The 26607-nt window shown below is 44.9% G+C and overlaps 1 protein-coding gene across 2 annotated transcripts in view; it reads left to right on the top strand.

The window, feature by feature from the left end:
* The window catches only part of FOXO3 (forkhead box O3), a 90588-nt gene extending 65798 nt beyond the window's left edge, over window positions 1-24790 (top strand). The window contains exons 2-3 of one of the 2 annotated variants that reach the window (XM_086482440.1): window positions 11052-12486; window positions 24591-24627. In XM_086482440.1, coding sequence (XP_086338566.1) covers window positions 11052-12452 — 1401 coding nt within the window. In that variant the 3' untranslated portion in view covers window positions 12453-12486; window positions 24591-24627. Of the gene's footprint in view, window positions 1-11051; window positions 12487-24590 lie in introns of both variants that reach the window. The other variant, XM_086482441.1, reaches the window with a different exon arrangement.
* The last annotated feature ends 1817 nt before the right edge of the window (window positions 24791-26607 follow it).

The raw sequence follows: 26607 nt of genomic DNA, 5'->3' as shown, positions 1-26607 counted from the left end.
GCATCGCCCTTTAAAATTTGCCTGTGTCTTGAACATGTAGGTGTTGAAAAAGGACTTATTTCAAGCACTGTAGTTCCGCTAACATAACTCAAATGTTTTCCCGCTAAAAACAGGATTTGTCCACCCAACCCACCTGGGGTCTGGGACTAATTTCTCTGAGAAACAGAAATTCATCTGCCTGTCTGGCGCTATAAGAGACCTATCTGGAGGGACTGTGGGGCCATCTCAGAGTGCATACAGCTGCTGCAACCCCAAGATGCATAGATTTTTGATTCAGCAAGTCAATGCTTATAATTTTCCAGAGGGATGGTGTGAGGGTGCTGAGAGGTTGCCTCAATGCTTGTCCTGAAGGGCAGGTAAGGCAAGACTGGTTTGTGCTAGCAAATGAAACCAAAGCAAGCCTCTCGATTTTATGTTCTGTAGCATCTTTATTGAATTAATGCTTCTTTGTCTGCCTGTTGAGGCTGTAAACTTCCAAATGCAAGTGTCTTCTACGTTTGCAGTCCTTCCCACAATGTGAGCTCAATCAGACTGCAACCTACAGGGTAAGTAATTCTTGTTCTAGTACATGGTGACGACCTTGGCTGTTGGTATGGTCAAGGTCCTGAAACCCATCACCCTGTGGCTCCGCAGCTGCCTCTGAAAAATGTCTCAGTCTATGTATCAAGCAATAGAAGGGCTCCACCATGGCCCAAGATTTGGCTTCAGGAGGGATTACTCATAGGTACAGGTTCAAACTGGGAACATGAAAGGGCTGCTCCACTCATTGTTCTGCTATTCAGGCTTCATTGTCAGGGTGCGGTGCTAACAAAGCACCAGGAAGTGCCGAAGCATTTTGACACAGCCTACCTTTAGGCTCAACATTTAGCACTTGTGATTGTGATTGTATCAATGACAGTGGTCTTAGTTTCTTAGATTAGGTAAGTAGCTTAAAAAAAAAAAAAAAAAAAAAAGACAAAAAGATGACACTCATACCTGTGCCTATACCTGAGTTGTGAGGTTTCTGGGATGGTGCATGTGAAACAGGAATGTCCTGCTCCCTGTAGCAAAGGTCTGATTCATTGGCAGCGTAATAGGTGTCGCCTTCCCTTTTGTCAGCTCCCCAGGTATATTTTACCCCTGCAGTGAAAGAAAATAAATTCTAAAAAATCCAGTAAAACCAGTAACATGCAAGTCATCTAAGTGAGGTGAGGTTCGATGAAAACTAAAACAGTTCGTAAGTGGAGCTAGGTGAGGCTGGGATGAATCCAGAGGGGTAGAGGGAGAGTTTGATCTGAGTGAGGGTGAGCTCTCTGAAGCCACCATGCCCTGGGAGGCACCAGGAGTGACATCCCAAAGCAGCTGCAGTCTCAAAGCCTCCCTGTGTGGAGGGTGAGGTCCATCTCCACCAGCGGAGAGGGTCAGACACTTGCAGAGGAGAACGGGAAGACGGGGGCTGCTGGGCTCATTTGCTGGAGGCGCTGGTTTCTCCCTGCAACTGCCAAGGGGGGCCTGTGTTGCTAGCTTAGACCTTTGACCTGGAGCTGCCCAGGCTGGCAAAGGAAAGTTAAATTTTAAGGCTTGTAAAAAAGCTTTTCTCCATAGATAAAAAAAAAAAAAATAAAATGCTGTCAACTTAGAGCTTACAGTCAGGGCATCACAGTGTGGAAATTAAAGCCACGTGCCTCAGCATTGAGTTTGTGGGCAGGGCTGGGTTTGGGGCTGAGTGTCCTGATGCAATGCGTCCGGAAGTCAGATTAAAGGATGGGCTGGGGAAAGAATCCTGAAGTAAACCCACCTCGCTAGTGTTCGTGTAAAAATGTTGAGGAGATGGATGTTTTTGTCCACCCATGCCATCTGGCACGGCATGAGCCTCATTTGTGTATACAGAAAGCAAGTCTGTATGATTTTTCAAATATGTTCCTAAATGCAGTTTTTAAAATATATTCCCCAATGCAGAGGGAAAATGCAGGAAACTGTAAGAAACCGAGAGGCGAGGGAGGACCCGTGTATTACTCTCAGAACGAAAGCAGAATGCGCATCAGAATACATCAAAAGGAAAACTGATCACTTCCTACTTTCAAAAGTCATTAATTTTTTACAGCTGCCATTACATTTTGAAGAGTACGCAGATATTTCTTGGTAGTGCCATAGCTACCCAGTCCTGAGTTGTGAAGGAGGAGATACCTGTTTTTCAAGTTGTTCTGTTCTCTCATCCCTCGTCTCCTAGTTCACACCCCGTCCGCACCAGCACTGCAGTAACTCGATGAATATCTGGAGTTGTGGTTGTGCATTCCCACACCAGCTGCCCTTCCCATCAGGCTCCCAAGAGCTTTTGCCCCTAAATCCAGCGGGTTAGAACCACTGAGAGACGCTTAGGTGTGTCCCTGCTTCCTCCGGTGCTTGGGTCCGTGGAGCAGGACCGTTCCCTTTGCCATGTCAGCAGCCGACTGAAGTGCATCGTATTTTAGAATGCCCTTTTTAAAAAAAAAAAATAATCAGATTGTATCTTCTGGTTCAATAATAAACTAATGATGCGCTTAAAATATCACAGGAGAAGTGTCCTGTTTCAGATTAGTCTACATAACAGAAATGCCAGGGGCTGTTTTGGAGGTTGCTTGAAGGCTTTCTCGCGAGAAGGTCTCGGGTGCCTGTGCCGGCTTTTGAAGGACTTGCTCAGGCCTGATCAAATTTGGTCAGGCGACAGCGTATCAGATATTCCTCTCATCAGTCACATGTCAGCTGTAACCGTCACCAGATTTGCAATTTAATGTGGGCAGCTCAACACTTCCAATTAATCCAGCCTGTGTATTTAACAATCTATCATTTCAGAGCTAGCACTTTACAGAGCCGCGTGCAAGGCAGCCTTGCACTTCAGTAAGGCAGGAGCCCTGGAAGCCTTTCTTCATGCACACAGATTTTACTCTTTCCCTGCGACTGTGTGGTGGAGGTTACTGCTGGTTTAGTTTCATTTCACAGGCTTAGGAAGTGTTAAAAAAAATCAACACATGACCACAAAAAAATTTTAAAAAATAAAGATTTATAATAGGTGATTCAGCAATGAGAAGCTTTTGTGATCTTCCATGGGAAGCTACTATTTTTAGTGAATTATTATAAGCAGTAGCATCACTCACATTTATTTATAAAGGCATGAAAGAACGCCCATACGTGTTTCTAAATAGTTACTGTATAGTAACGGCCATATGCTGAGAATGAGCGAAAATAGAATTGAGCACTCTGGTTTCCACAACACTGTGTGAGGGTTGTGCTGGGATCTTTGCATCTAAGAAACAAAAAAGCAGAGGGATTTTTTTTTTTTTTCCTCTTAGTTCTTCTTTCTAGCAAAACAAACCCAAAGCCTTCAGGGTGAAAGTCTGCCTTGCAGTAAAATTGTATTGTTTTCACTGAGGTCTAACTGGGTGACCACTGAAGTCTGTGAAGACTCTTCCAGTAGCTTCAGCAGCTGGTGGCTTGGGGATGTGCTGACAGTGGTAGCTATTTTTATGAGAGTTACTGTACATGTAATATTGGGGTTGATTAATTGTGTGTGCCTGCACTTCTCTTGGGGCTCCATGGCACAGAGGAGGAGAAATGCAGCAATGCTGTGCTGAAGGGGCTCCACAAATACATCATGGTGTCATTTCCAAAGTTCCTACGGTGGAAACACTTTAAATGCTGGAGCTTGCCATTAAACAAAAATTTTAAAAAAAATAAAGATGGTATCTACTGGTGACACCACTCCTGAACAGAAGTTAGAACTATTTTGGTCTGGCTCTGCAAAGACCCAGCTGTGTGCGTCCATTGCAGCTTTTTTGTGTGCAACTGATTGTGTTTAAGTTCAGTGAGGGGCAACTTCTTTGTTGCCTCACTGACTGCATTTGTGTCCCAGCCAAGCCTGCAATGAGGTGCCTTGGGATTTTCACAAATTCAGCATGTTGCCAGAGCAATGCCTTAAATTACTACTCTTAATTAAGTTAAATCTTTTGCTTGACATTAATTGCATTCGTGAGTTTTGGGCGGCCATGATACAAAGCGCGTGGAAGGGAGCTAAAGAGCGGGCTCTTGACAAGGTGCTTTTAGCAACCTCCTGATGATGGTGCCTGCCTCCCGATTCCCAAATCCCATTTTAACATGGAAAAGTGTCGACGTAGCATGCAGAGGCTAACCTTTTATTTTTTAAGGGGCTTCCTGTAGCAAGGGGTGCCAGGGTACATGGCTCCTGTTGCTGGGAGGAGTTGCTGGAGAGCCCAACCTTGTTCTTGCTCCGCAGCTACATTAGTTAAAGTATCAGCATTTTCCTCGCTCTCTGCTTCCCATCTCCCAACACCCAGTGGAAAAAATAAATGACAATTGGCATGCTCTACTCACAGCAAAACAAATGTTATTTATGAGAGTCCTCCTGTGGTCAGAGGACGTCTGACTGTAAAATAACTGGAGATTTTTCTGCTAACTGGAAGTGTGATGCTCTGAGACAGTTTCCAGGCAGTGTATATTTTCAGCTAAGTTTTATTTACGTCAGCGTAGCGATTTGCAATATCACTGTTTCCAAGGAGTGAGGCAGCAGTTGTTTTAGCTAGAATTAATTTATTAATTTCTTTTTTTTTTTTTAGGAAAAACTTTTGATTAAGCTGTGACTTGGTTCCCATAGCTCCATGCATTGAGATAGTTTTCTTTGCAAAAGGGAGGGCATAAACCTTCTTGGCGGGAACGTCACTCGCCGCCTGCCCTTGTGGCGAGGAGCAGCTGGGGCGGTGGGGAGGGAGGCGCGCGTCGTCAGGGAGGGTTTGTTTTCCCTGTGCTAATCACCTTCTCCTGTCATAATTTGGCAAGGCATGGCACCCTGCATGTGGGATGGAGGCAGATCTGTGTACTGCTCTCCTATCTGAGCCAGCACATTTCGGAGGATAAATCTTTGCTGGACTTAATGTTCTCCCAAGGAGCTTTAATATCCCTCAAGGCTTTCTGCTCTTCCTAGGGGTGGGGGACGATGGGCAGAGACGCAGGCAGAGAGCTAATTACAGCAGGGGCCCTTTCTAGCTGTTCCCCTACCACCAAGGTCAGAAATACTCCTTTGAAGAGAAGATGAGGAGGGGAATCCACAGAGCCACCCTTCAGATGCTGAGCTAACTTTTTCCCCCTAAATCTGTGGGGTGTTTTTTTTGTCTCTTTTCCTGCAGGAGGACATGCTTGGGTAGGGCTGAGCCTGTATCATCCCACTTATCCTTTCTAGGGCTGTGAGGATGGTGGCCTTTGCCAGCTGGGTGCAAAGGGGTGTACCCTGTGGGACCCTGGTGCACTCTGTCTGCCTGCTTCTGCTGAACATCTGGTGGGATTTGCGGGAGCTGCCTTAGGAACTTGCAGATGATACTAAACGTGGAGCATCAAAAACATTTGGCTGTCAGGAAGGATTTCTTTTTCTGTGTGTAATTTGCTTAATGCTTTCTTTTCCCCTGAAACTTCCATAATTTAGGGAAAACATAACAATCTGGAATGCATACTATTTAGTTTTTTATGGAAAAAGATGTCTATCAGTACAGCGTGGCTGGATAGATATGGGAGGACTTTCCTTGTGTTTTAGTTACTGCTTTCTCTGCATCTCCAGAGCACCCTCATTACTTTATTAAATTATATGTATTTCTATGGTTTGCAAAAACTCATGGGAAAGAGGAAGAAATTCTGAGACCTCTTTGGGCTGGGGATTTCAAAGTTCCTTGAGAAGAGCAGCACTGCAGCCTTACAGAGCTAGGCAGAAAATGACTGTATGGAACCAACAGATTGGTGCTTCCTGAAGATCTCCTTGCCTAGACTCGCAAATCCATTTCACCAGAAATTCCTACGTACATGCACACAGTTGGCAACTTTAATTATTTGTAATTTTGTAGTTGCTGTATCTGTTTTCTTGTTTACTTGCAATTGAATCTCACTGGGGACTTTAAAGCAAACAAAATATAAAACTGGTAGAGCAAATTTTTTGATCCACTTGGAGCAAATTTTGGAGTTACTTCATGAGGAGGCACAGACGCTGGTCTGGACGAGTGGGCAAAATGTGTTGGATTATTCACAACCTCCTGTTTTGGTAACAACTGAATGCAAGAAAGTAGTTTGTTTCATTTCGCTTTTCTTACAGAAATAATTTTTGGTAGAGGCCCTCTGTAGGGGATGTTCATCCCAAAGGAGATTTGTGCCAAAACATTTTGAGGAAGGTGACATAGGCTGGAAGCTGAAGTTCAAATGAGCAAGCAGAGCCATGGAGAAGCGGGGCTCCCTCTGGTCAGCTGGAGGCTGATGAGCTGGAGTTACTTTCATGGCTTCTTTTCAGTGGCATTAGATCTGATGCCTTTCTCTTCTGTGTAGCTACCAGAGAACTTTATAAGGTGAAGTTAGAACATTAAATATCTTAGTAAAATATAAAATAAAGTATAATTCTCCCAAGTGAGCATTAGCAGCATTTGTGGGTCTGCAGATAGCATTTGTTTTTCTCCCATCATGTCCTAGTATCCCACTTGTTAAAATAAACAACAGGTTTTGATTTGTAGCCGTGACTTTACGGGCTAGGAGCCTGTATCTGAAATAAAGAATTAGCCACTCACTACAAAACACTGAAATAAAAACAGACCAGTGTGTAACTTGGACTCAGCAGCCACCAGCTGCACCTCATCTTGCTAATCTTTAGGGTTTTTTTTTTTTTTAAAAAAAGCAGGGTCTTTTAAGAGTTAAGTTACACAACTCTCTTTTTATTTTTAAAGTGAGTGGATTCCTTGTTGCGTTGTTGAGGATGATAAATTGATACCACATGTTGCTTCCAGACAAAAAAGACTCTGTACTGCAGTGGAAGCACTTGCAGCTGGTGTCTGAGTTAATGGACGGGCTCCACAAGGTAAACATGGCTTGGAAGAGGCCGAAAGGGAGGAGGAATTTTCTGCGTTTTAAAGGCTCAAGCATTTGCTGCTGTTGCCTGACCAGAGCCGAGTGTTGAAATAATGTGCAGTCCCAGGCTCCCTGGGAGACTCATTCAGTTGTTTGTATCAAATTTGGTATATGGCACTTTGGATATGTTCGAGCGTTCTCTCCGGGAGCTCACCCGTTTGCAGTCTTATCAAAATACCAAGAGGGACACGTGTAATTAGGACATGGTAGCCGATTTAATTTCTTCTTTACGAGCGAAATGTGGCTGGTTCCCTTGAGGAGTATTAACTGAACAAAATGCAGTGGATCAAAATTTATAAAAGCTGAAAGCGTGGCCCTGAGTTTGAGGAAAGTGCTGTCACCCCTCGTTTTGCTGCCTTGGCTACTACTGGGCACCGAGCTGCGCCCCTTCTCCTGCTGCCATCAGCCTAAGCCAGGGTAGGGTAGCAATACCTCTTGCCCGTGGCACTGTACCACCCTCTGCTCACACATGTGGCCCGCCTCGTGTGTTCCTCTGCCCTGTGTGTTCCTCGTCTCCAAGGCCAGTCATTCTTCCCTGCAGGACCACTTCCCCAGGGAACCAGGATCCAGCTGGGCTGGTCTCAATGGCGTATGGGATGGTCTTGGTCTTATCTGCGGGAATCTCAGTCTTCTGGCTCTTAGCAGAGTGCATAGTGTTCTTCAAGTCCAGTATAAAAAGTAACACTAATAAAGGGAGGAGCTCATCATATTTCTTTTCTACTCTGCTCTTGTACTCTCCATATGTTGTACCCATCAGTCCTATCTGAGCTCTTTCCAAGGTGTCTGCAGCCTGGCTAGCATCTGTCCCATCTACATATGGTCTCCAGGACAGATTGATGGAAGTTCCTTTATAGATCTTTTCAAGTTTCTCATTTCATTTTGGCATGGAAAAATGTGTTATGTTTCCACCATTATGGCCTAATCTGTCACCCGCATAAGTCAAAGACAAATCCCCATTAATTTGATCAGCAGTGGGTTCAAATGATAAAGTGTTACTTTCTTTGCTTCCCCACCTCCTTTGCTGTTTGTTGCATGGTCATATATTACTAAGCATGTGGCTATGAGCAAAGGTTGTCCCATGATATTTTCTTGTGTTTTAAGCAGATGGGAATGTTCTTTAACAGCTGATAAACCAGGTAGAAAATACAGTTATTTCCATCCAGATTGTAGCCTGGTAGCACAGTGCAACAGTGTTTACTGATGAGAGTTGTCAATCCTGGCGACTTCTGTAGCAAAACTTGCATGTGAAAGGATAATAGGATCCAGCCCTAATTCGATTTGACGGAGCATCCAACACAAGGAGAACAAGAAACTCAGATACTGTTGCTGAAGAGGTTAGTGGGGCAGGTTTCGTGAAAAAAGTGGGGTTTAAGACAGTGTTTGAACAGAGGGTGGAGATGGGGTATACAAAAATAAATTGGCCCATAATTATGCTTAAGAAAACAATCTTCCTACAGAAAAGTAAAGAAAGACAGAAGCTGGAGTGTAAGTGGCATATTGCTTAATGTAAAGGAAAACAAACTGCTTGGATTTTTTTAGAACCACCAATTTTCCGTGCAAAAGTATTATTACAGTCTTCTATTATTTGTGTAATACCAACACTGAACAAAAAGATATAAGAAGAAAAAAGGACACATGTGCACACACATACCCGCAGATGCAGGAGCCCTCGTCCTGAAAGGTGCCTCAGTCTCACAATTTCACCATTTAGGATTTTTCATGACAGTTTCATACTACCGTTACCACCAGCAGGAATAAGCCATTTTCTGAGAATACTATAGGTTGAAAGCTGTTAGGTGCTGGCACTTTGGCTCAGTGCTTTTATATCTGAAGCTGCGTAGCACACTGTGTATGCCACCTCAGGTGTTTCTCTTCTGTGTTTTCTAAGATTTTTTCATTAGCAAGAGGCATGGTGCTGTGTATTCTTATACCCAGCATTTTTAGGTGGGAGACAGCGTGATCTGTATGGCTCTTGTAGCCCGGCTTGGTGTGGTGGACTAGCTCTGGTTGTCTTCATCCTGCCACCGGGTCTTCGTGAGGGGAGATCCCCATGCAGATGTTCTTATAAGTTGTTGTCCATGAAAGTCACAGGGGATGAATGTGAGAGCTACCTGCATTGATACAGTACAAGCTGAAATATCAACAAAGGTTATTTTTCAAAAAACCAGCAGTTCTTCAGCCAGTTGGGAGAAGCCTGAGGAAGTAAGCAGTGGCATCTAGTTATTAGAAGTTAGACTGTTGCCAGACTCAAAATACAGTCGAAATGCCATCAGTTAAATAATAAAAAGCTCTTTCCTTCCTTAGGCTGAGGAACTATTATGCTGCAACTTAATCCACCATATTTTGATGACATGATAGTCCCTTAGAAATGGACAAGTTTATAGCTGAGGCACTAACCCAAACTTCTCTCAACTTTGTCTGTGAAGTCTGGTCTGCTGTTTTGTGCAAATTGTTTAAAACATAACAGTTGCTATTTTGAACCATGGTCCATATGATTTCTCTTTTCATTAAGTGATAATCACAACCGCGTCTGCTGTCTGCGTGCAAGAAGAACTTCAGGCGTGTTTCCCATTTCACAATCTGACAAAAACCACAACACTGAACGGGGAAAAAAAAAGGCGTTTTATACTGAAAAGAATTGATATTAAAAAAGCTGGACTGTATTTCTTTATACATCGAATGTGTCTCCAGTTTACGTGTGTCAAACATCCATTTATCCTAAGGATGCAAATGTCAAGATGCTTGTGAATGATTGATTCATACTTTGCCCATTTAAATCTGGAATTTCTTCAGTGCTTTGTAAATGAAGGACACTTAATCCTGAATGGTTTGCTTACACTATGGTCCTGTTGACTTTGCGCTTTTAAAGCGTGCTGGTAGAACAAATGTGATTCTATCCTCTCCATAGATACACCTGGTTATTGCCAAAATTTAAGAAAAAAGAACTCATGCAACTTTTTAAACTTGATCATCTTTGACCTGGAGGAATAGCACAACTGTTTTGTCAAAGTAATATGGGATAGCTCCAAAAATCTTTTGACTTGCACATGGAAGGAAAAAACCCAAACCTGGAAGCATTCGCACTAACAAATACCACTTGCTCATCCTTTCTTTGAGCCTTATTTTAAGCCCAAGATCGGCAGGATGAGTGGAGTGGAATTTTCATCTCAGTTATTTTGGTTTAAATCTGGAGTCATTTCACTAGGGGTACTGTGGGCTAGTTTTCTCAGCCTCTTTCTCATTCTGAGGTGGTTATCATCGGTTTGAGCCAATGTGGTGCTTGCAAAGTAGATGTTGGTGACTAGTTCAAGCGGGTAGTATGGAAGAGCAGACAGTGCACTGGCTCCCCTGAAGGTGCTGTATTTTGTAGATCTGTACAGCACAGGGTGTCCAGCTGAACACAGCAGCTTTATACAGCTCTATATCTAGTAGCTCACAGGGACAGGGATATCGTCGTGTACTGTGTCGTATCATGTTTTGAAGACTGTGAGGATACTATAGTGAGGGGACAGCTGACCAGCTACTGCAGTACGGGTGTAATTCTGGTGCCTCTAATCAAGAGAGAAAGTAAAGCTTAGTCATGCACAGAGTGCCTGTGGGAGAGGAGCAAGAGCACTTGCAGTTTTCTCAAGAATTATTTTAACAAATACACAACACACATGCCCATGAAGAATTAAAAAGACATTTGCAGAGGCTGTAATGATTGTGACTACCCTTCCAGTGAGGTTTTTGTAGTGCCTTTGCAGTTTTTACTTCAAGGAACTGATGGCAAGATTGCTGATAGTATAGAGGTTTGTCCTGAGTCAAAAGTAAGGGAGAAACATCTAGCTCCTTGCTAGCAAGAATGGAGCTGTGTCACACTCCTTTCCATAGGATGCAGCTTTTGGGGATGTAGAGATGGGCACCAGGAATGCACAGCTAGTGCAAGCACAGGGCTTGCTTCACAGCAGTGTGCTGGCGCGCTGCAGTTGCACTCCAGCCTTCCCATACACACCATGCGATAAACCTGTGGTGTGGTCCAGGAGGGCCTGATGCTTTTAGTCATGTTGCTTGTTTTCATGCGACGTTGGTTTAAGGATTGAAATTTGGGTAGTAAAAGAAGTGGGGTGCTGTTTTTGACGTTTTGTTTTGTTCCTCTTCTGCAGAATTCAATCCGGCACAACTTGTCACTCCACAGCCGATTCGTCAGGGTGCAGAATGAAGGCACTGGGAAAAGCTCTTGGTGGATGATCAATCCAGATGGTGGAAAAGGCGGCAAGGCGCCCCGGAGACGCGCTGTGTCGATGGACAACAGCAACAAGTACACAAAGAGCAGAGGACGGGCGGCTAAGAAAAAGGCAGCCCTGCAGACTGCCCAGGAGACGAGCGAGGACAGCCCTTCTCAACTCTCCAAGTGGCCAGGGAGTCCCACCTCCCGCAGCAGCGATGAGCTGGATGCATGGACGGATTTTCGCTCCCGTACAAATTCAAATGCCAGTACGATCAGCGGCCGCTTGTCACCAATTTTGGCAAGCACCGAACTAGATGACGTTCAAGATGACGACGCTCCGCTTTCTCCCATGCTGTACAGTAGTCCGTCAAGCTTGTCCCCATCAGTAAACAAACCGTGTACCGTGGAGTTGCCTAGGTTGACTGACATGGCTGGGACAATGAATTTGAACGATGGACTGACAGATAACCTCATGGATGATCTCTTGGACAATATAACACTCCCTCCCTCCCAGCAGTCACCCACAGGAGGGATAATGCAGAGAAGCTCCAGTTTTCCTTATGGTTCCAAAGGTTCAGGGCTGGGTTCCCCGTCGAGTAGTTTCAACAACGCCGTGTTTGGGCCGTCATCCCTGAATTCCCTCCGCCAGTCGCCCATGCAGACCATTCAGGAGAACAAGCAGGCCACCTTCTCTTCCATTTCTCATTACAACAACCAGACGCTGCAGGATCTCCTCGCCTCTGATGCACTTAGTCACAGCGATGTCATGATGACACAGTCTGACCCACTCATGTCACAAGCCAGCACAGCTGTGTCCGCCCAGAATTCCCGCAGGAATATAATGCTCCGCAATGACCCCATGATGTCGTTTGCCGCACAGTCCAGCCAGGGTGGTCTGGTCAATCAGAGCCTGCCCCATCACCAGCACCAGTCCCACAACTCCTCTCTTGGTGGCAGCCGTGCCTTGTCCAATTCCATCAGTAACATAGGCTTGAGTGACTCGAACAGCTTGGGATCCACCAAACATCAGCAGTCACCTGTCAATCAGTCTATGCAAACACTTTCTGACCCGCTCTCAGGCTCCTCTTTGTATTCCTCTAGTGTGAACCTCCCGGTCATGGGACATGAGAAATTCCCAAGTGACTTGGACCTGGATATTTTCAATGGGAGCCTGGAGTGTGACATGGAGTCCATTATCCGTAGTGAACTCATGGATGCAGATGGGCTGGATTTTAACTTTGATTCCCTCATCTCAGCTCAGAACGTTGTCAGTCTGAATGTGGGGAACTTCACTGGTGCTAAACAGGCTTCATCACAGAGTTGGGTACCAGGCTGAAGGATCTTTGAGAACAGGGAAAATGGGCAAACAGGTCAGTGCCCCATAGATGTGGTAAAATAATTGGTTCCTTAGTTTTATTGGAGTTTGCACCAAAGCCTTAATGGTTAGGGCTCACTAATAATATTAATTTGGCTTGTGATGGCTTGCTATGTGTTGGTATGCAACAGGCATGACCAAGAAACATTGGGAGGTGTGGAGGGAAACGAGGCTAAGCTATAAAAGCTGTTCAGCTGCAACACTGTCAGCATGCATCTGATGCTTTGCGTCCTTCTTAATTTAGGCATGAGAAATGTTAATGACAAATCAGGCAAACCAAGGTGGAATATTTGTGGGTTTTAGGAATCACAGAGCTCCAACTCCTCTTCTTTGAAGTCGTAACAGATGGATTCTTCTCTGCAGCCGATGAGGCCTGCAGCCAAGCTGTGTTACATAGGGACGGGGCAAGGGGCTTTGCAGTCAGCGGAACAATGTTGCTGCAGGGGAGGAGGAAGAGTCTTTGCCAGATCAGTGCACGCACTGAGGATCGGGTGTGTGGGACAGATCTGGACTGAATTAGAGTTGTGCTTCTGCTGTGATACAGCAACAGTAGCACAGTTGTTTGGGGGGTTTTTTAATTGTATTTCTTGGCAAAAAAAAAAATGTGGCAAATGGAGGAATTATATATTGAAGTAGCGAAGGTGGGATCCTGGTCCCAGGAATTTCCTGGGTTTAATGTTTTAAATATGCAAAAATTGTTGGTCGCCCCCAGGACTGGGGTGGGTATCACTTTCTTTCGGACTCCACTGGGAGAGTATCTGTACGTTTGGGTTCTGACATAGGTACTTTTCAAGTATTAGCCTCTTCAGATTAATTTTTTCCCAATTTATGTGTTTTTATCTGTTGCTTCTTTTCCGCAGCTGGGGGCATTTGAACTTGTAAGCATCGTTTCTGTCATCCTTTTGTGATTCTGCAGGCTCCTGCCCGTACCTCTGCCTGCTCACACGTACATGTTCACTGACTCATAGGGTAGATGCCACACGAAGTGCCCTTTGTCCTTTGTTTATTTATTAGTATAAGGGAGTAGGTTTCAAAATATAGTAGGATAAAAGGTTAGCTATAAATTATTGAAAGTGTTCTATTAAGTTCAGAATGGTATGTAAAGTATCCCAATGATGAAGTTATACGAGGCATTCATGCAGTTTGCAGCTTGCTTCCAACTTTCTTATTTTCTAGATGAAGGATGGAAAGGAGTTGGTGTTGTTTGACTTTACAGTGCATAATTTGCCCCTTTCATCTTTAATTGAGTTTTCATTTTGTGTTTCACAGTTAGATGTTCAAGGGGAAGCTTTGCGGTAGGTGACCAGCAGTGGTGAACCTCCTGAATGTCTTTCTGTGTGTATGGAGTACCACAGGAGACGTGTGCTGTGATCTGCTGTCTGTGAGGGAGAACAAGGCTGCACAGGAGCCCTTGTTTCAGTTGTTCTGCAAAGCTGCCTCGCTCCGGTGGAGCGGTTGGTTTGCACAGTCCTTCCTCTGTCGGTGGGAGCGTTTCCTCCAGTTATTTCATATCTTCTCACTGAAAGCAAGAGCGTTGCAGTGTACAGGCAGGAGACAGGCTGCGGAGGTGGGCTTCAGGGGACACCATGTCCTGCTGACCCTGCATGAGATGGCTGCTTGGCAAGGCCAGGGCCACAGCTGAATTCTGGTTTTCCTGCAGTTCCAGTGCTGGAGAATTTAGGAAAGGAAAGGGAAAAAAAAAAAAAGAATTGACTAGTGAACCAGAAAGCAAAAACTTGCAGAAGGTCACACTTGGTGACCCATTCTCTCTTTCTCCAGGTGCATGAGCTGTTTGGTTTTAAAAACCCTTTTCGCATGAGTTAAAAAAAAAAGGCTGTAGGAACTTGATTGCTGTGAAACATCCAACATACCAAATGGGGCCTAAAAAATAGACGTTACTGACAGCTTTGCTTGACACAGGCAAATAGGACAGCCTCCTGCTTTTGTAGCTTCGTTTGCTGTGTATAGGTAGAAGCTGCCCACGGGGAGACCTGCCTAGGCAGCATGGAGGAGGCACACCACACCACCACCTCACCGATGCCTCTTCACCCTGGCCTGTGCCATTCATGGAAACCGTAGCCGCTGTGATCTTTTTCAGGCTGCTCCCTTGGAATGAAGGAACTGACACATCTGTGTGAGCAGAGTCTCATTGCAGAGGACAGATTTATTAATGAGACAGCTCTCCTCAGTGGATTACTGTCCAGTCATCTGTGGAAGCCTCTTTCCCTCTCTCTGACAAGTGGACCGGCTGCTGCAGCGTGCCTCTGGTATCAGGTGCAACCGCAGATGATTTCTGCTGAGCTGGTTCATCATGCACCCTTCCTTGTCTGTTAAGCAGCCCTGTTTGAGAGTTTGCCTCCCTGTGAGCATCTCATATTTTGATAGGGGCGCTTCACGTGACATCAGATGCACTCACTCTGAACTGCTTTCTCCGTTACTCCTCCACTTCGTTGTAGCAATAGGGACCCCTGAATTAAAATCTTCACTCTGCACATGTTCACGATCCAAATAACAAATCTTTACAGGCTTGAAGACTGGGGAATGCTTTCAGCAGAGCATCCTGGTGCTTGCTCGTGCTAAATCCCTTTCACGAGAGGCAGCCAGGTGCATTTCACAGGCAGGCAGAAGCAGTTACAATGGGTTATTGGCATACCTGGGAATAGTGAGTGCTGTGTTTTCTATGAAAATTAAGAGAAATGTTGGAGTCATTTTTTGGGAAGAAAAGAAAGAAGCCAAATACATAGATATTTAGTTTATACATACTGTAGGGTAGAGGGGGGTTTACTTTGGAAGGAAATCAACTACAGTTTCTTTGTAAGGGAAGTGAAAAACCCATGCAGGAGACGCCACCATTGAGAGTTTAGTGGCTGTGCGTGTTTGCTGCACATAAGGCTGTGCGTGGTCCCTGGAGAGAGCCTTGCCCGATCCCACCACTCTGGCCCTGTGCCCGTGAATCTGGCCATGCCCAGCCTTTCAGAGGGCCCTAATTGAGGCATATAAGTGAATTTGGGTTTGTTTAGGTTTTTTTCTCTTACAAGAAGGAAAGGAGAAAATCAATATGCTTTTTTCATGCTTTATTCACTCAGCCATAATTTTCCTCTCTTAAGCTGCCTGGGGCCTCGGTTCCTCTGTCTCTGCCTGCTTCCCAAGAGCACTGGATGTGCCCTCCGCCCATTCAGATAATCATCACCTTGGTGTTTCAGCTTGTTTATCAATACATAAAGACGTCACTATTCCCTCATCTCTCTCTAGAATACCTTTCCTTTTGAAATTAATAAGTCCTCTCTCAACCTGGGAATCCCACAACTCTGTGCTTTGCTCCGTGGTCCTTCTCAGCCAGCGAGTCCCAAACAGACTGGCAGGGGAGGCTATTCGGGACATTTACTGCTGCCTGGAAGGTCAGGAGCCGGTGATCAACTAGCACTTGGGCAAATGTTTCCTCTGGCATCAAAACCAGAGTTGTTTTTACCTCAGTTGTTTCAGTGATCCAGTTTACGATGGTGCCGTGCAGACGATGCTGGCAGGGCGTGGGCAGGGGGTGGAGGATGGCTCAGTGCAAGCAGGGCAGGAACTTGAGCTGGTTTCATCGTCTGAAAGAGCTCATCAGGCTGCATCTTCTGAGAGAGATTTCAGTGTGCCATTAGCATGATGCCTCTGCGCTCTCTAACAGAGCTGTGCTGGAGTCACGTTGGCTTGTTCAAAAATTACAAGTCAAATACTTCACAGATGAGTTAAAGTCACTCATTTTGCCCCAGCATCACCTAGGTCCCACATCATCTTACTGTACCAGTATAGTGCATGAGCTACTAATAGCAACGTCATGTAACATTTGCACAGTTTGATGATTAACATCTCTGATAAAGCAAAATCCTAGGAAACATAACAAAGTGCCTGTTGGTATTTCATTAGTCTATATGAATTTGGACTACTTGCAGATTTGTTAATTGGTGTTCAACTTGTTTCTGGGTGAAATTAATGCTAAAGACTAATGCATCAGTCTGAGGATGACTTACTGTTCACTACAACACTGTCTTAAAAGTTGAAGTAGATAGTGAAAAGATCTGCATTTGGATGGAGTTTCGAATCAAGAGACCTCTGGACAACATGCCATGGGGAAGATGATTGTTATTCTTTACCAGAAACCTTGTTTTCTGCTCATTGAAGCGGAAATGCGGAAACCAGGCTTGGTGGACCTCTTGCTTGAGGATGCTGACTGACTCAGGACCATAGCTGCACTTTCTCCTCTCTTACTTTGAAAAATGAGGTCTTAGGGGTAGGTCTGGCAGGTTTCTTGTATGGAGCTAAGATGGGGCTGGCTGCCTTTAAAAAAACCTAAAGGAAATTCAGGAGCAGCAAATTCTTCTGCTCCTTTCCTAACGGGTTAGTGGTTAAGGCGGTGGTGTGCTTCTAAAGTTTGTTGTTTCAGCCAGCCCAAGTTTTGAAAGGTGATTTTGTGACTAGCTAAACATCATGCGCACCAAGTTTAGTCTTTGAACAAAAATATCTATGTAGAAAGCGTATTTTGCTGGGAACATGGATTCCATTAACTCCAAGGAGGGCCTGCTGCGCGCAGGCTCCTTGCTCCCCAGGCAGTGCCCCAGTGGCGCAGGAGCAAACTCGGCGCTCATGGCTGCTGGGAAGGAGGGGAAAGCTGGGCAAATCCTGCTGGGGCTGCCCCCCATGCGGTCCCACTGGCTGCAGTGCCCCTCGAAGCCCGTTGCATGCAGGAGCCAGTCCTACCCTCGCAGGGATGCTGTGGCTTTTACTGCACGAAGGCGGCAGGAGCTGACACACAAACACAATGAATTGCTCGCTCCTTCTGCGAGTAGGGCTTTTTGGTTTTGGTGTTTTGTTAATCTGGGTTTATGTTTTGGGGTTTTATTAACCCAGGAAAAAGATGTGTAAAAACCAGGATTGCCTCCACAGGCTTGTGTTGTGAGTATACAGCAGCTGAAGCCAGGACAGTGGTCTGATCCTGTGGTTTGGTGTTCTTCTGTTGGTGTTTTATATAGATGTATTTTTTAATACCTCATGCTTTGTCATGTGATTCAGCAGCAATAATTAGGCAGAAACTTGCTGTCCCTGCAGATGCCAAGATTACAGGATGACATACTCTCACCAGATGACAGCACAAACTGATATTTTTAGAACAGCCTGCATCAACTGGTCTCCCCAGTGCTTTCCTCCCTCGATCGGCAGCACGCAGGTTTTATTACAGAATGAGTCTTCACAAATTGTCTTTTTCATGTGAATGAACCATAATGTTTGTTTAGAGCTGCAGATCAACGTTGGTCCCCAGACGTGCTGTTGTGCGATAGCTGGGATGGTTACAGGTGGTTTTTCTTTTTTCTTCCCTTCTTTTGAGCCAGACTTTTAAATAGCCCCCCTAAAAACATATTTTCTTGAAGAAGTGCGTAATAAGAGATCCTTTTTAGAAACATAGCGTCATGCAGCTGAGGAAAGGTCGAGATCTTTTTTCATAGCAATTCAGCACTCAGCCAAGGTGATGAACTGACAGCTGGAGAGGTTTAAGTCTTGTGTTGATGACAGCCAAAGAGCACAGGTATAGCGTAGGGAGCAGGAGTGCACATATTTGAGTAGTACCGTGTGTAAATAGCTGGCCTTTCTCTCCTGGCCTGGGGAGGGAGGCTGAAGGAAGGATGCTCATGCAACACCAGCCCAGTGCCACCAGTGGAGAGTCTCCAGCAGGATGCTCCCATCAGCACTGTCCCTGGTCGAGTCCCACACAGTGCATGAGGACTCTGACCCCGTTGAATCAGGTACCTGCGGCTGGGTGGTGGGAACGCTCTGCTCTGGTCCAGTCTTCGGGGGCTGTTTAATCAGCTTTTCCACTCAGATTACTGCACAGGGCGGCAGTTGTTGGAGTCTGGTGGAGCAGACATCTGCTGAGCAGTAATCGGACGGAGAGGCAGCTCAGCTAACAGAGGCCGCTGTGTAGCCGTGGTAGTCTGCTGTTACTCCAGGAAAAAACCCATTTTTCCCAGATGATGCATGGAGAATGGCTTGCATTTATGCGCTTCTACCATTGAGCTGAATATCTTGCCCATTGTTTTTTCCTTTGTACTGCCTGCTTCTCCTGGCTTTCATAGGTAATTCGTTTCATACAAATGTGGAGAAAATCTGGTTTTGAGGAAGGACCTTCCCTTTCTTGCCTTTTCTACCACTTGTCAGTCATGATAGAGGATGAAATCTTGCCTTGTATCAACACGGTGGAAATCCTTTCGTGTGACCTATGTGAGCGTTATTGGCCTGTCATTTTCAACGTACTGCAGAGGGAAATGAGAAGACTGCATAACAGGGAGGATGTTTTTAAAATAGGCTTAGTACCTGGCAGAGAAAAAGAAACTCTCTATGAGGACATTCAGAATAAAGAGTACATAGCACGTTTCCATAGCACTATAAAGCCCTAATTCAGGATGTTCCCAGCCATGCAGGTACCTTTTACTCTAAAAAGTGGCTCTTACTTTTCAGATTCAAAAGTGCAAGCAAAATCATTCTCTGGTCTTGCACAGGTGCACTAGTTATCCCTCCTTTTCTGATCCACAGTAGAGGTCTCCTTCCCCATGGTCCCAAGTGCCTAAAGAAAGCACCGTTATTCCAGCTGATGTACTTTACACCTAACAGAAGATGCATTTTGCAAGCATTTTTTGGCCTTCTTCCTCTAGTCCAACAGCATCCTGCCAGAAGGTGCTGTGTTGAACACCCAGGCTAATGTCTCTCAGTCAATGGCAGTGTCACCCATAACTGACAGGATTTCTACCCTACTCCTCAGGCCCTTGGACAAAATGCAGGGGATAAAATTTACCATAAGGTTGTCTAGTAAGGAGCCTGGAGAGCTTGTAGAGAGGTGATGTCCTGTATCTAAACTCTTTCCTGTTGGCCAGGGCAGAGGGTTGAACCCAGCCAGATGTGATAGTTCTCAACAGCAACTGGCTATCGGCGGTGCTCGTGCTGGAAAGCTGGCATAACTGCACACTGACATGTCTGTAGGTGGAAAAACAAGTGTGTCAGCGTATCGTCTTCTTGTATGGGTGACAATACAGTAACGTACATAGTGGAGCCTGCATGTGCCTGCTCCTCTTGCAAGCAAGTGCAGAATTGCCTGTGAATTTGGTTGTTCAGTATCAGGTCCTAATAACATTAGGAAGGCCCCAATCTACTATTCCTTTTACATGTGTGAGCACGGATGGACCAATTTCTTTCTGTGTGTTTTCATCTGTAAAATGGGTGGAAGGGACCTTACCCACCTTTGAGGGTAAAATGAACTGCCCAGAGGAGTGGTGGACTCTCCTTTGGTGGAAATATTCCAGACTTGGCTTGACAGGGCCCTGCATAACCTATCCTAAGGCCCTGCCTTCAATAGGAGGTTGGACCAGATGATGCTGAGTCCCTTCCAGCCTGGACTTTCCTATGATTTTGTAGACAAGTGGGGTATCAGAATAAAACACATATCTATAGTTGTGACACCTCACTACAGTTCTGGGCAAGCCTTTCATCCCAGGGAGCTAATACAGGGTGAGAGAATGGTCTGCTGTCTTTAGTTAAATTGGCTTCCAAAATACTCAGTTGTCTGCTATGGTTTGCAATGTTTCTTGGAGTGGAAGAGCAGCAACAGAAGGAGAAGAGACACTTTCGTGCTTTACGTGCCTGTGCAAGTACCAGCACAGCAACTTTTTAGCTTCCATAAGTCTTAGTTCTGTGCTGGCGTTCTTCCTCTTTCCATCCTTCTGCCTCACTCTCTGCCCCCGATTCTGAGGTGGAAAAGATCTATTTTTGTAAGTAAAACTTAGAGAGAAAAAGTGAAGGTGCAACATGCCTGAAAGTTCACGAAAGAATGCCCATTAAGTTGGCAGCTCTTTTTTTCCCCTTGGGCTTTGCACTCTGACCTTGGTGTTGTCTCTCAGCACAGAGACATCCTAGTGCAGCTTACGCTAAGCCTGTAGGGTGTCACTGTGCCATACCTGCCATGGCATTGGGAATCCTAATTTTTATTCTGCTTGAACAAAAAAATCTCTTGCTGCAATTTTGTCGTTATAGAAGGATTGGCCACAGTAGTTATCTTCCTTACTTGTTTCTAAACAAATACTGTGTATTCTTTCAGTCTTGAGCTGTGAAACCTCAGGCAGGATATTAACTTTTAACCACATGTAATTACATCTTGCTTTTTGAGCCTACACCCATTTTGGAGTAGAAGCTGTACTGCTGGTGGCGATTACAAATCAAGAGGCACAGCCACCAGAACAAAATGCACATCTGTCACTAAAGGACACAAGTTTCCTTCAAAACGTTTGCATCCCAAGTCTCTGGACAGTAAAAGTAGTTGTTGGGATTTCCTGTCTCTGGGGAGTGGTACGCAGGGAAAACACTTGTTTTACAGACCTCTTAAGTGGTGATGTTTTTCAAGATGCGATCCACTCAACAAGCCTTCCAGCCAAACCAGGAGGTTCTTGGTAGGCTGCCATACAGAGGAGCTATGTGTTGGTAGTGCAGTTTCTTGTGCCATAATTACATAAAGGAGCACATAACTTTTAACAGAAAACTGTATGTGCTGATTGTTATGCTAGCTGACTGATAAACTTACCATCAGTGCACGTTATCTGTGCCTCTCTCTGGGGAGCATTGATGCGTCACCTTTCTATTCCGAAGAAATTTCCAGTGCTGCGTAATTGACACCATTGGGAATCAAAGGGAGAAGCAGGCAGCAGATGATCCTTCAGAGCTGCTCTGATGGTGCACGAGCTGGCGTGAGGCTTGGGAGATGGCCATCCGGTTAAGTGGCAGAATGATGTGAGGCAGAGGTGAGGAAATGTTGTTGCTGGAGGGAAATCACAACCACCGGTTCAGCCACAGAGTAAAGCAAGAGTAGCATTTGTCACTGGTCAGTAGCAAGGTAGGGGGCGGGAGGACAGAGAAAGGACAGAAGAAAGGGGCATCTCATTTCCCACATAATTGCTTGCAAGCTGAAGAGTTGGAACATACAGAAGTACTTGCTTTTTGTTTTACACTCTTCCACCAAATAGGATAAACAGATTTAGCATCTGGGGTTCAAAATGTCTGTGGGACATGACAAAGCAGCAGTTCATCCCCAGTTAGTGCTGTTTCTGTTTTAGAGTCATTATTTTCACATGCATATAGGCTTGCATAAGCTATAGCATGATATAGCGCAATGGACTCTTCTAATGTCCAGCAGATGTATCTTGTTCCAGCCTTCTGTACTCAGGGCAGTCAAAACAGCCGTAGTGGAATTGCCTCTACTTTCAGTGCATGTGCATGTGTGACAGAGCCCAGGTGTCAGTGCAGCTGTGAAGACTGCACTCCAAAAGAAAGCCTTCGCTTTCTTCAGAAGAAAGTCTTAAGAAGAAGAAGTCTAAGAAACTTGCGCGAGAAAGTCTAAAATTCCTCCTTCCTTTCCACTCCTTGATAGTTGAAAATGGTTTAAAGCGGGGACTGGAGTAGTTTACCTGGAGAGCCGTTTGTTGCCCTTAGAGGACAGCATTGTCCTGGCTCACCAGAGGAGAAACCCTGTCAGGGTAACACTACAGAGGACAAGCTTTTCCCACGGCTGTCAGGAATGAGAGGAAACCTCGTGGTGGCTCAAGATGCAGCTGGAGATATTTGGGGGCAGGGAGAGAGGAACCCTGGGGAGTTGTGGCTGAGGACCACTGATAAATGGAGGTGTAACTGGAGTGCTTGCTTCCCTGCCTGATACAGTTTTCATTGCTGTGGAGCAGCAGGCTGCTAACTCAGGGTTAACAGAGGCTTTTTGTGGCAAGACAGAAAGCGAGAGTATGTGAGTCTATTGTGGACCTTAATGGGGTAATTTGAAGGCAGGCAGGTTAAGACTTTGATCTGCTTCTTTTCATTTTTTAATCCATTTGCAAAGTCCATGTAAACAGAGCTGTGGAAATGGAGCATGGTTTGGTTCTGCTATGAGCAAATTTCACCTCAGCTGTGTGTCTGTCTCCTAAATGTTGGCACTGTCTGAAGGATGGGTGTCCTTAGGAGAAAATACCAGGCAGCACCGCTTCCACAAATGATGCTTATCGTCATCTGTCCTCCAGTTTTTTCTCTTGTCGCTTTGTTTCATAGTACAGTATTTTACATACCTTTTTGATTTAAATGTTAAACACTACTCTGGTACTTGATCGGGAGTTTCTGTACTCATTTACTTTCAATTGATAGCTCCATTCAAAGTCAGCAAGACTTCTCCCATGAAGTTAAGCCTGCGCTCAGCGTAACTGGTGGGTGCATGAGAGCGAGCCAGCTTTCTGGGCTGCGGTGCTTGGGACCTGAGCTTTGCCTATGGATGAGGTTGTGCTTTGGGAAGTCACCTGTTTCCAGCCCCCCTGGTGCTAAGGCTTTAAGGAGAAGTAGAGAGAAGGGCATGCACTCGTTTGAGCTGCATACAAGCCACTAGCCAGGTTTTACTGGGGGCTACCGGGCCTATCTGGGTATCTTCTGCTGACCTTGTTACGGCTGTCAGGACACACTTACCAAATGGAGTTGTTGCCAGGCAGTCACATTAACGAACGGCTAGCGTTAATTTGCCCTTTGAAAATGAAGGAATCAATATGTTGATCCAGTCGGAAATCCCTTTATTCACAAAAGTCTACCCCAAACCCCTCCACATAATTAAGGCTAAAGCCAAATTTTGTTTGGGTGAAACGCGCAATCTGTCTGCTGCCTAAGCTGTGCTGAATGAAGTTCTCCCCTAATGGTGCAGGGAGCAGCTGTCATGCTGTTGCTCTAATAACCATGAGACAAAATGATTACATTTCCATCAATCATTTAGCATTATCAGAATAGGTCGTTTTAATAAAATGTTATCATAGGATCAGTGCCTGGCACCTTAGAAAAGAGAGGGGCAGTGATGGAGGGTCATCTCATGACAGCCTTTGAGTGATCCCCTTGCAGGAGATGCTGGTCCAGATTAATCCAGCAGTCCCCCTAAATCCACCATTTTTCATGAGGGTGCCTGATACCAGGATTTTTTGAGAGTAAAGATATTCCTGTAATCAACTCAGATGGCTTTTTGGTTTCAGCAAGTGTCCTCTTGTTCTTGCACTGTATAAAAAAATCACCAATCATTCATCTCAGGAAAAATCCTCAACAGGTTGTAAGTGGTGTGGGGCACTAAGCCCTGGTTTCAGAAACCATTTCAGAACCAGAAGTTGCATGCCCAGCAACACAGGTGACTACCAAGTGGGCTTTCTGAAGATGTGAAAGGATTTCATGGGAATGTTTAAATGGACATTACAAAACCCTACTTGGTGCCTGCCTATATCTTTAACCCACTTAATATGTTTAAAAACCTCGCCCCTTGGCCCCCTTGGTTGAAATGTTCATCTGTTTTCATCTGTTCATCTATTTTTACTTACTGTGTCCCTTTATAGTCATCTCCATGCTGCATCCAAGGTGTCTTTCCAGTTTCTTTCCCTCTGCAGAGAAATTTCATGGTTAGCGAATAAGCCAGACCCTAACCCCATTTTTAAAGCCGGGTGGACCCTGTCTGTTGATGGTGTGTCATATGAGCAGCAAAATGAAGAACTCCAAAGTCCGAACTGAGATTTGTGGCTCTTCACTGCTTCTCTTGAGCAGCCTCCTTTGTCTGTCCTTCAAGGGTGGTGGTTGATGTCAAATGATGACAGAAGATTTGTCCAGCCTTTTGGGGTTGCTGAGAAAGTGTGATTTTGAAAAATGGAGAAAAGCTGGAGGATCCTTCTGTGCTTCACCTGGAAATACACTTAACAAACAGATGATGCGCTGGATTTCTGTAAATCAGACATGGCCATTGTTTTTCTTTGGAGAGAAAGTTTTTTCTTTCCTGCTGGGTTGCGGCTAAGCCAGCAAAGAAACACACTCAAACCTTGGCAAGGGAGAAGGATTTTCAGGAATGTCACAGTGCTATTTACTCCTTGCTATGAGTTTGAAGCTTCTGGGTGCAAACAAATCAGAATTGCTTGTCAGTGTAAGCTGTTGTTGAGTTTGGAGGTTTGCTTGATTGCCTTTGTTGTTGTGGATTTTTTCCTACATGTAGCAGTCTCACCATCTTTTCTTCTTTTTCTTCTTCCTCTCCAGGCCCTCAAACTGACACGAGATGTAGAGAGAGAACCCTTTGCCAAATCTGCTGTCAGCAAGTGGACAGTGATACTGTTTACAGCTTAACGACCTTTGTGAACCCTGCATTATTTTCCTAATGAAGCAGACTATTAATAGGCCCCTTACAGAGTGAAGATCCTCCTTTTTTTCTTCCTTTTTTTTTTTTTTCTTTTTTTTTTTTTTTTCGGAGTTGAACTCGTTCTGAAGTATGCAAAATCTTCCTGTTCTGGGATGGCCAAGCACCTGATGTGGAGACAATGTTCAGCACCATCCTGTTGAGAACACACTGTGTAGACTTTACAGTAGTTACTTGTCAATGAGTATGTGGTGTTTCAATATATTAATGGTTTATGGGATGTTTTAAGTTGGCTTTTCTTTTTTGGAGGTTTTCCCTGTCTGCCCACCCTCCCCCCTACAACCTCCAGTTTGATTTTGTTGGGTTTTTGACCATTTTTGCTTTCTTTTCCTGGGGAGTCTGAAGTACTGCGCATGCACAAGGAAATGATCATAACCCAACACTGCTCAGACGTCAGGGTTTTCTGAATATACGTTTGTTATACCGATCAACAGGCTGAATTCCAGAGAGAGGTGATGGTGTGGTCTGTTTGTTTGTTGGGTTGGTTTGTTTGTTTCTTTCTTATACTTTTCTTAAATTTAATGGTACACCCCTGTTTTCCACAAGCATCGAACCAGGGTTGATTGTAAAACGAGGGAAGCCAGCGAGTTTGCCTCTTGGCTCGTGAAGATGGACTGACAGTGGGTGCCGTTGCCCGCACGTGCCCATTTGCTGCCCGCCAGAGCGGGCTCCCCTCCTGCCTTATAGTTAGCAGGGCTGCACCTGCTGCCACAGCGAGCTGGTAAGGAGTTATGAGCCGAGCTGCCAGACAAGGTGAACATAAACACCTGTAAAGATGTGTTTGAAAAAGCGAAAATTAAGGGAAATGCGCCACTTTGCAGAAAAGCTAATCATAGAGGCTGGGCATTGGCAGGTGACTTAAAGTGGCAGTGCCAGGAGCTGAGGCATAGGTCGTTGCAGGGTGTGTTACTGCATCAGTCATCCTTTTTTTTTTTAGTGTTGTTTTGGACATATCCTTGATTATTTTTTCCTTCTCATTATGTATAATCTGTTGTGGCAGAAGCAGCAGAAGAGGGAATGGCAAGGTGACAGTATCATACAAACGGCTTCTCGTACGAGCATAGATTGTAACAGGATAAATGACACTGAAAGACAAGGCAGTTTTATATATTTTGCTTCTAAGATTTTCTTTTGTAAAATGAATAATAATTAATAATAATAATGAATAAAAGGTATGGTGCTGTATAGATCCTCTCTATAATCTGGAAAGTTTGATTACTTTTTCTTTGTATCTTGGGGGGGAGGGATGCAAAAAAAAAGAGGGGAAAACACCAATGGTACATAGGAGCTCGGTGTGAAGAGGTTCTGAATAGGACAGTGTATACATAATTCTCCAAAGCGATATATGAAGTTTTTTTTCTTTGCATAAAAGCATTATGCATATAAATATATAAATATATTTTATTATGTACAGAAATGGATCATTATGCATGGATGTTAGGAAAACGAACTAGCATTTTAACCCAAAGTCTCAGTGCATGAGTTCTCGCCGACCCGTGTCCCATGCAATGTGGAGTGACTCCCTCTCGCCACTGCCACCGCACATGCACAGTCATGCACACACACATGCACACACACGTGCACACACACACACACACACACACACAAGCATTCGTGGGCCCTTCCTCACTCCTTACTTTCCAGGTCCCTGAGGTGATATTGGTGAAACAACAGCTCCTAGTGTGATGGAAGTTCTGTTTTTGTATCGTAGCCCCCACGCTGTTCTCTAGTAAAGATGCACCTCTTGGTTTCTTCCCGCAGTTATGGCTGTGTAGACTCTGTGCAGTTGTGGTTATTGTGGCCCTGTAGCATATCAACTCTTCCAAGCAGCCATGGGTTCATCATTTGCCTTTTAAAAAA

The sequence above is a fragment of the Leptosomus discolor genome, chromosome 2, assembly GCF_034619465.1.
Source record: "Leptosomus discolor isolate bLepDis1 chromosome 2, bLepDis1.hap2, whole genome shotgun sequence".
In the NCBI taxonomy this organism is placed as follows: Eukaryota; Metazoa; Chordata; class Aves; order Leptosomiformes; family Leptosomidae; genus Leptosomus; species Leptosomus discolor.
This window is presented reverse-complemented; position numbering and strand designations above follow the sequence as displayed.